General features: G+C 45.2%; 1 protein-coding gene across 1 annotated transcript; it reads left to right on the top strand.

Annotated features, from left to right (window-relative positions):
• Positions 1-407: 407 nt before the first annotated feature.
• LOC109562571 (spermatogenesis-associated protein 31A3-like) lies at positions 408-10,011 on the top strand. Its single transcript, XM_070795121.1, has 3 exons — positions 408-615; positions 4,954-5,644; positions 5,882-10,011. Exon 3 carries the CDS (start codon positions 6,018-6,020, stop codon positions 9,825-9,827), a length of 3,810 nt encoding a protein of 1,269 aa, XP_070651222.1. The 5' UTR covers positions 408-615; positions 4,954-5,644; positions 5,882-6,017; the 3' UTR covers positions 9,828-10,011.
• The last annotated feature ends 250 nt before the right edge of the window (positions 10,012-10,261 follow it).

Here is a 10,261-nt window from a genome sequence, read left to right on the forward strand (position 1 = left end):
GGGGAAGTTGGAGTTGAGGATAAAAGAATTTCTGAGTGCAAAAATTGCGGGCAAATAGCCAAACTTTCAGGGTCAACTTCAGATTTTTAAGAGTTCTAAAACTGGTAGGCCTTGGCTCCGGATCTCTAACAGATGAAGGAACCCAGTAATATCTGTATTCCACATGGAATGAATAGAAAATTGGCTAAGGTCTCTCTGAGTGGATGAGACTAGTGGGAAGGAGGGATCTAGAAGCCTCAGGAGGGGGCAGGGATCTGTGCTTCTCGTTGAGAGGGAGCCATGAGTGAGCCTACTCCTCTTCCTGCCCCTCCCCCACCCTTAGGACCTCCCCCTTTGTGACAAGGCCGTAGCTCTGTGATGCAGGTCTGAGGTTCCGACCTCAAGTGAACTCCCAGTACTCTGTTGCCTAAAGGCAACAGTGCAATTCAGAAAATGGAGAGTTTCTTTTCTTTGAAAAGCATTATTGCTACCTTGCTGAGATCCAGCTCAACTTCCTGGTTGACTGATATCATTCTTGCGTTCTTCTGTGGACTGGGGCTCTTCCTTCTGTTACTCCCATGCTTGCAGAGTAATCCATACTTACCACCATCTAGAAAACATAGAAACATCAGGAAGGTAAGAAACCTTTGCCTCAATCCCAAAAGAGATTATCTCTTTTTTTCTTATTCTTATATCCACTTTTTATTTATTTATTTTTCAAGTCAAAGAAACTTTTTTTTTCTCGTTTCATATATGATATTATACATGTTTCAATGCCATTCTCCCAAATCATCCCACCCTCTCCCTCTCCCACAGAGTCCAAAACACTGTTCTATACATCAGTGTCCCTTTTACTGTCTCGTATACAGAGTTATTGTTGCCATCTTTCTAAATTCCATATATATGCGTTCAGTTCAGTTCAGTTGCTCAGTCGTGTCTGACTCTTTGCAACCCCATGAATAGCAGCATGCCAGGCCTCCCTGTCCATCACCAACTCCCGGGGTTCACCCAGACTCACACCCATCGAGTCAGTGATGCCATCCAGCCATCTCATCCTCTGTCGTCCCCTTCTCCTCCTGCCCCCAATCCCTCCCAGCATCAGAGTCTTTTCCAGTGAGTCAGCTCTTCGCACGAGGTGGCCAAAGTCCTGGAGTTTCAGCTTTAGCATCATTCCTTCCAAAGAAATCCCAGGGCTGATCTCCTTCAGAATGGACTGCTTGGATCTCCTTGTAGTCCAAGGGACTCTCAAGAGTCTTCTCCAGCACCGCAGTTCAAAAGCATCAATTCTTCAGCACTCAGCGTTCTTCACAGTCCAACTCTCACATCCATACATGACCCCAGGAAAAACCATAGCCTTGACTAGATGAACCTTTGTTGGCAAGGTAATGTCTCTGCTTTTGAATATGCTATCTAGGTTGGACATAACTTTCCTTCCAAGGAGTAAGCGTCTTTTAATTTCATGGCTGCAGTCACCATCTGCAGTGATTTTGGAGCCCAAAATAATAAAGTCTGACACTGTTTCCACTGTTTCCCCATCTATTTCCCATGAAGTGATGGGACCGGATGCCATGATCTTCGTTTTCTGAATGTTGAGCTTTAAGCCAACTTTTTCACTCTCCACTTTCACTTTCATCAAGAGGCTTTTTAGTTCCTCTTCACTTTCTGCCATAAGGGTGGTGTCATCTGCATATCTGAGGTTATTGATATTTCTCCCGGCAATCTTGATTCCAGCTTGTGCTTCTTCCAGCCCAGCGTTTCTCATGATGTACTCTGCATAGAAGTTAAATAAGCAGGGTGACAATATACAGCCTTGACATACTCCTTTTCCTATTTGGAACCAGTCTGTTGTTCCATGTCCAGTTCTAACTGTTGCTTCCTGACCTGCATACAGATTTTTTAGGAGGCAGGTCAGGTGGTCTGGTATTCCCATCTCTTCAGAATTTCCCACAGTTTATTGTGATCCACACAGTCAAAGGCTTTGGTATAGTCAATAAAGCAGAAATAGATGTTTTTCTGGAACTCTCTTGCTTTTTCCATGACCCAGTGGATGTTGACAATTTGATCTCTGGTTCCTCTGCCTTTTCTAAAACCAGCTTGAACATCAGGAAGTTCACGGTTCACATATTGCTGAAGCCTAGCTTGGAGAATTTTAAGCATCAATTTACTAGCGTGTGAGATGAGTGCAGTTGTGTGGTAGTTTGAGCATTCTTTGGCATTGCCTTTCTTTGGGATTGGAATGAAAACTGACCTTTTCCAGTCCTGTGGCCACTGCTGAGTTTTCCAAATTTTCTGACATATTGAGTGCAGCACTTTCACAGCATCATCTTTCAGGATTTGAAAGAGCTCAACTGGAATTCCATTACCTCCACTAGCTTTGTTCGTAATGATGCTTTCTAAGGCCCCCTTGACTTCACATTCCAGGATGTCTGGCTCTAGGTCAGTGATCACACCATCATGATTATCTGGGTCGTGAAGATCTTTTTTGTACAGTTCTTTTGTGTATTCTTGCTACCTCTTCTTAATATCTTCTGCTTCTGTTAGGTCCGTACCATTTCTGTCCTTTATCGAGCCCATCTTTGCATAAAATATTCCCTTGGTATCTCTAATTATCTTGAAGAGATCTCTAGTCTTTCCCATTCTGTTGTTTTCCTCTATTTCTTTGCATTGATCGCTGAAGAAGGCTTTCTTATCTCTTCTTGCTATTCGTTGGAACTCTGCATTCAGATGCTTATATCTTTACTTTCCTCCTTTGCTTTTCGCTTCTCTTCTTTTCACAGCTATTTGTAAGGCCTCCCCAGACAGCCATTTTGCTTTTTTGCATTTCTTTTCCATGGGGATGGTCTTGATCCCTGTCTCCTGTACAGTGTCACGAACCTCATTCCATAGTTCATCAGGCACTCTATCTATCAGATCTAGGCCTTTAAATCTATTTCTCACTTCCACTGTATAATCATAAGGGATTTGATTTAGGTCATACCTGAATGGTCTAGTGGTTTTCCCTACTTTCTTCAATTTCAATCTGAATTTGGCAATAAGGAGTTCATGATCTGAGCCACAGTCAGCTCCTGGTCTTGTATATGCGTTAGTATACTGTATTGGTGTTTTTCTTTCTGGCTTACCTCACTCTGTATAATAGGCTCCAGTTTCATCCACCTCATTAGCACTGATTCAAATGTATTCTTTTTAATGGCTGAGTAATACTCCATTGTGTATATATACCACAGCTTTCTTATCCATTTATCTGCTGATGGACATCTAGGTTGCTTCCATGTCCTGGCTATTATAAACAGTGCTGCGATGAACACTGGGGTACACGTGTCTCTTTCAATTCTGGTTTCCTCAGTGGGTATGCCCAGCAGTGGGATTGCTGGGTCATAAGGCAGTTCTATTTCCAGTTTTTTAAGGATTCTCCACACTGTTCTCCATAGTGGCTGTACTAGTTTGCATTACCACCAACAGTGTAAGAGGGCTCCCTTTTCTCCACACCCTCTCCAGCATTTATTGCTTGTAGACTTTTGGATTGCAGCCATTCTGACTGGCATGAAATGGTACCTCATAGTGGTTTTGATTTGCATTTCTCTGATAATGAGTGATGTTGAGCATCTTTTCATGTGTTTGTTAGCCATCTGTATGTCTTCTTTGGAGAAATGTCTATTTAGTTCTTTGGCCCATTTTTTGATTGGGTCATTTATTTTTCTGGAATTGAGCTGTAGGAGTTGCTTGAATATTTTTGAGATTAGTTGTTTGTCAGTTGCTTCATTTGCTATTATTTTCTCCCATTCTGAACGCTGTCTTTTCACCTTGCTTATAGTTTCCTTTGTTGTGCAGAAGCTTTTAAGTTTAATTAGGTCCCATTTGTTTATTTTTGCTTTTATTTCCAATATTCTGGGAGGTGGGTCACAAAGGATCCTGCTGTGATGTATGTCGGAGAGTGTTTTGCCTATGTTCTCCTCTAGGAGTATTATAGTTTCTGGTCTTATGTTTAGATCTTTAATCCATTTTGAGTTTGTTTTTGTGTATGGTGTTAGAAAGTGTTCTAGTTTCATTCTTTTACAAGTGGTTGACCAGTTTTCCCAGCACCACTTGTTAAAGAGATTGTCTTTAATCCATTGTATATTCTTGCCTCCTTTGTCAAAGATAAGGTGTCCATATGTGCGTGGATTTATCTCTGGGCTTTCTATTTTGTTCCATGAAAACATAGAAACATCAGGAAGGTAAGAAACCTTTGCCTCAATCCCAACAGAGATTGTCTCTTTTTTTCTTATTCTTATATCCACTTTTTAAAATCACTCAGAGAGATTACTGAGATGGGAACTCTCAGGAAAGCTAGAACATCATCCTTCTATGGACAAGCCAGGTCAGATAATGGTTAGAGTGGGCATAAGGATTTATAGCCCAAGATCTCAGGCCAGGAGTCCAGGTATGGTGGAGAGCTCTAGGCAAGTCCCAATGCAGTGACTAATGGCCAAGGACTGAATTACTAAGAGTTTAGTCTCTGTAGGAAGACTGACCCCTGAGCACTGGTTCACTAGCCACCTTCCCATAGCAGGTGTTGAGTGAGACTTTCCCTTGTGTTGGGACTGATCCTTATAAGTGCAATGTTGAGTCCATGAGAGCCTCAGAGCAGAGGCTAGAGTGGAGATATGGCCTTGGGAAGCAGAATCCTATCTGACCAAGCTCACATGGGAAATTAGTTTCACACAACTGAGAATGTGTGTGTTTCTTGATCCGAGGAACAATGACAGAAGAAATCTATGGTGAATATCACTTACAAAATCCGTCTTTGCACTCTTCAAAGAAAAAACTGAAAATATTGTTATCCATTTTAAAAATAAGTAAACAAGGAAAAAAACCACAGAGACCCATTAGTTAAATATAGAAAATCATACTGTTCATGAACACTAAGCATCTGTAGCTCACCTGGAGAGAGGAGACGGTTGGGTGATAGTCTCTCTATTTTTTCTTATCTCTCAGCATCAAGTGGAGGTGAAGGGGAGGAGCCAGAGTAGGAAGAAACGTGGATCTTTGAAAGGTAAGCCTTTGCCATTCAGTCCTGCATGCCCTGAGAGTTAGCTTCCATCTCTTCTATCCCTGAGGGCCCAGCTCCATGGTCTCTGAGGATGCCAGTGGCAACGCCTATTCTTCAGGAAACAGAGCATTAGGGAGGCTCCTGGGAAGGAAATCAGAGTCCAGATACTTTCCAGAAATGTGTGCTTAGAATGAAGCCATGAAGAACCTGGAAATGGGGTATGTGGATTGTGGTGGAACAATTGTGCCTGTGTTGGGAGGTGGGACCTCCAAGTCTAACTGTGGACAAGTTGTTAAACTTTGCTCAGATTCTTCTGTGAGATGATGCTGACCTTTCTCCTACAGGGCAGTTGTAAGGGCCATAGGGAGTAATGAATGTGGAAGTACTTTGCAAAAGACAAACCCTTGTCAAGTGAGCCTTGCCGTCACTGTCAGGGACATATGCCTTGGACACTGATGCTTGGGCTCTAGAGCTTAATCCCCCAAAGATTTTCTTTAAAGAGCCTTGCACTTAGCCTCCTGAAGCACTCTTAGGCCTCTGCCTTCACCACCATGACACAATCTCCTGATTTCCAGCTTGCAGAGATTGCCTGGAAGAACTGGAGGAGACTCGCCACTTGTTTTCACTTCTTCAAAGGTAATGTATCTTCCCCCTTCCCTCCTGGGTCCTCCTTCCTCCTGGAGCCAATAATGTGACCCCAGCCCTGGGAAGGGTGGCAAAAGCCCTAGGGTGAGGGACAGCAGGAGCATTATGAAGTCAGTGTAGGGGCAGAGGAGGGATCCTGGGCTGCAAGTGTCCACCCTTGCCTGGCCTGCCCAGCCCTCCTGGGCCCATCTGCTCCTGGTTGCAGCTTCTGTCTCCTGCCTCCTGCAGCCACCTGGGGAGGCTCCCTGACAAGAGCAGCTTTCATCAGATCTCCTGTCAAGACTTCCTTGGTGAGGTATGCAAAGCAGTGCCTGCTGGAGCCCACCCGCCATGCGGGGAACCTGTGGAAGACACCGCTCCTGCCATGCCCCTCTTGGCTCCTCTGACCAAGCATCATCTGCCTCTGGCCTCCATCATTTCACCAGGCCCGACGACTTCCTCAGTTTCTGTCCATTCACACACATCCCTGAGTACCTCTCAGCCTTTTATTTCCCCAGACATCCTTTCATCCCCGCAAGTTGCTCTTTCCTCACCCCCACCATATCCGCCTGATTCAGAGGCCTGTCCTCTGACAGCCTCCTCTGCCCCACCACTGCTAGACTCCATTTTGACTCTTACTCAGCATGACTCCTCGATGGCACTACCACTGGGACCTGCCCCACAGAGCTTGTTTCCACATCCTCCTTGGTCAGCTTCTCTTATCCCAGCTATCTCAGGCCTTGGTCACTCACATTGTCCCGTTTCAGCCCTGTCCTGGTGGCAGGCAGCTGCAAAAGCCTTATATCTCTCAACCTCATCAGAGTACAAGTCCCAGAAAAAGCACCTTTCCCACAACCCAGAAGGGGCCTCATTCTGGATAGGCCCCACAGACAGACAAGTAGAGGCTAGTAGCCCTTCTTTGCTCAGCTCTCATGAACAGAAGCTCCTAGATATACAAGTGACAAAGAGAGTTGAGATCAAGATTTGGAAGGAAAAAGAAAAAGATGAATCACATCTAAAACAAATGAGCCAAGACTGTCACCTGAATTCTTTGAGGAATATGTTGGAATCTCTGCATGCTGAACAGGACACCACAACCCCCCAGCCTTTCTGGAGCACAAAAGACAAACCAGGGCAGCTGCCTGGTCCTCAGCAGTTCTCATATCCCAAGGTCCTGGGGAACAAGCTACAGCAGAAATATAACCAGCTTTTCTGGGGTCTCCCTTCTCTGCACAGTGAATCTTTGGTGGCTACTGTTTCAATCCCTGAGACCTCTTCTGTACCACAGTCTCCTTTCTTATTCAACAAAATTTCTCATGCCTGCCCAGTTCAAATGCAAGCTAAAATACCTCCACTGCTTTCCCAGTTCCAGCCCTTGTCCCACCTAGAATTCCAGTCTCGACCCTTTATTCCAACAATACCTCAATTCCAGCCCCCACCTCTGGCTCGGATCCAAACCCAAGCACATCTAAAACCCTCTCTCCCAATCCTACCATCTTCTTCTTCAGCCCAGATTAGGGCCTCTGGACTGTCTTGCCCTACATCCCAGAATAAGCCACAGTCTCTTACCCCAACTGAGATTCAACATTCAGAATGGTCTTTGTTGCAGAAGCAACTAGAAAATAGGAGGACTTTATCTTCTGTAGTCAAACAATCTGAGGAAGTCTTTAATGTCTTCCCTTCCAACCTTCCTGAAGACAGCTGGGTGGTCTCCATTCTTCCTGAGAATTTTCCAATCAGTCCAGAGCTCAGGAAGCAGCTGGAAATACATCTCCAAAATTGGCTCATCCAACATCGGTGGGAGCTGCCCCAAAGGATCCAAGAGTCTTTAGAGATAAGGCAGCTTCAGGAAGAATTACCAGGCACATGCCAGACAAAGGGCAACGATAGACCCTCACAACCATCTTCATTTACAGGTGAAAGCAGCAAGGTTGCACAGAAGGTGAGGTTCCAGCTAAGCCAGGGTGTGGGCAAGGGCCTAGGGCATATTCTGGGGAAGGTTCCAAAAGATCTGTCTAGGAACTCAGAAAGCTCTGTAGTGAAGTTTCAGGAGGTGAACTCTGAGGAGTCAGAAAATGACCTAAGGCTCTTGAGGAGTGACTCAGAAATTGATTTACTAAGGAGCTTAGATAAGAATCTAGACAACATTCTGAAAGGCCATTTGGGCAGGAAGTTGGGGCAGAACAGCAAGGGTTTTGTTCCTGTGAATGTACATCAGTCTAGCCTTGATGTCAAGCATCCTTCTTCTAAGTCTGATACTCACGCGGAAACCAGCAGTCTAGGCATCTTGAAGGGTTGGGAACCCTGTGTGAACACCTGTTATAGGGTTTCCTTCCTTGATCCAGACACTCAAGAGGAACTGGAAGCACATATTACAAGGTTTTGGGTAAAGCATAGGTGGGGCCTACCTCTCAAGGTCCTCAAGCCCATAAATCTCTTTAAATTGAAAAAGCCTCAACCCTCCCCCATGCAGTTTGTCTCCTCCCCCTCAGCCACCTATGTATCTGAGTCCCACTCAACAGTAAAATTTGCTGAGTTCCTCGGAAAACCTCCTCAGGCCCGTTCAGGAGAGAAGGTGAAAACAGAAGAATCAGTTCCCACCCTGATAAGGCCTCTCCTTACCCCCTCACCTGTGTATAAGGAAAATCAGAGGGTGCTGGCCAGTAGCCCATGTGATGACTACCATGAACCCTCAGAGGCTTCTCTGACTGCACTGGAGGACAGGTCACCTTCTCAGCCCTTCAAACTCAGCATTGTGGGAAGAACCTGGAAGACCGAGACTGTGAAATGGACCAAGAGGGACAGCCTGAAGTCACATCCAGGCTCTACAATGGCCAGGAACGAGCCAAGAGAAGAGAGTGGTGGTCAGGCCGTGCAAGACCCCTGCCAAAGGGTAAAAATGATGGAGGCGAACTTAGGACCCCAATCTTTGAGAAGTAAAGAGGCCAGGGAAGCAGCAGAGGCCAAGGAGTCTCCTGCTTTTCATCAACAGTCTAGAGTTACATTGGAAACCAAAGTGTTAACAAAACCCCAAACCACAAGTGTACACAGGAGGAATTTAGAGGCCCCAGGGGCCAGTAAACATTCCCCACTCACTAGAATGTCTGTTTTCCAACATCCAGGTGAGCCATGCCTTAACACGGACGTTGCTAGTAAGTTTAAGTCCAAAGTAAAGGCACGGTCAAACATCCAGTTTCAACACTGTCCCAAACACACATGCCTTGCTGTAAACAACTTGACTTCTCCAGTGCCTCCTTGCCATCCCCAGAGATTACCCACCAGAGACAGATTAGCTTCCCAGACACTGTGTGTCTTTAAGGCAGCCCAAAGGAGAAGCCTAGGGCAGCAGGAGCCCAAAACTTCAAAACTTCAGGATTCATGGAAGAGCCAGAGCAAGATGAGAGCTCCTACTTATAAAAGAGAGGACTGTAGGAGGCATAAACCAGGAGAGCATAAGGAAAGCTTCAAAGAATTAGGGACCTCTCAAGCTGGAAGTATGAGACGCCCTGCCCAGGTCTGGGAAATAGTAGAGTCTGTTCGAAACAAATGTCTCCAAGTCATGCCAGAGAAGAAACACGGTTCTCAAGAAAGCCTCTTCAAAAAAAAGATAAGGCTACTTTTAAAGTGGATTTTCCCCAGTAGAAAAGTTAAAAGTGGCGATGCCCTGCAAAAATGCAAGCCCATATCGGCCACTGCCCAAAGCGAAGGACCAGTCGAAAGTAGATCAATCATGAACAGTGAGAACGCTGAGGCTCAGGCACTTATGACAGCTGTTGGACAGATCCTAGAAGAAAAAATGGCAATTCACCATGGACTTCATGCCACAAAGGTAAAAGAACCCAAACAGGAACTCCAAGCCCTGGTGTGTAGGGGTTTCTGCTACCATAGGCTTCCCTCCTACCCACAGCAAGGGAAAAATATGGGTCATACAGCCTGTAGTCATCAAGCCACCTCCAAGGGCCAGAGTTGTTCTATCAGAGAAAGGGAAGTCAGATATCAACAGAGCTCAAAAAGTGTAAGATTCGATGATGAGCAGCTGAGCCCAAGGTGCCTCCCAACCTCATCCCCCAAGAAGACTCTGACTCTGGTCTGTCCCTGCCAATATGGACCAAGGATTCCAGGTGCCCCCGTCCACCATCAACACTGTCCAAGGCACTGTCATCTTTGGGGAGGTGTCTTGCCTGCTCAACCATAAAGTACTTCTTTAGTCTTTCCTTTAAAGGAAAAACATGTCTCCAAGAAAAAATTCAGTCCATGTAAAGAAAGTTTTTCTCAGCATATCCAAGATATTTAATGTTCCCCAATACATATGTTTGGTTTTTTTTTCTAATAAGAGTATATAGTGTAATGGATGCTGTCTGTGCTGTGCATTTTGTTTTCTAGATGGCAGGGGCATGGAGGGAGGAATATAGAGAAAGTTTTTCTCAACATATCCAAGATATTTAATGTTCCCCGATACATACGTTTTTTTCTCATAAGAGTATAGTGTAACGACTGCTGTCTATGCTGTACACTTTGTTTTCTAGAAGGGAGAGGCATGGAGGGGCATAGAGGGAGGAAGGAGAGTAGCATTGTAAGCTTGCTCCTTGTCTTGAGTCTCTTCATTGCCCCTTATAATACTGTTATTAC

The sequence above is a fragment of the Bos indicus genome, chromosome 8 (genome assembly GCF_029378745.1).
Source record: "Bos indicus isolate NIAB-ARS_2022 breed Sahiwal x Tharparkar chromosome 8, NIAB-ARS_B.indTharparkar_mat_pri_1.0, whole genome shotgun sequence".
In the NCBI taxonomy this organism is placed as follows: Eukaryota; Metazoa; Chordata; class Mammalia; order Artiodactyla; family Bovidae; genus Bos; species Bos indicus.

Excerpts from the sequence above, each read along its gene's own strand:
- LOC109562571 (XM_070795121.1), top strand. The coding sequence starts at position 6,018 with ATGCCCCTCTTGGCTCCTCTGACCAAGCATCATCTGCCTCTGGCCTCC.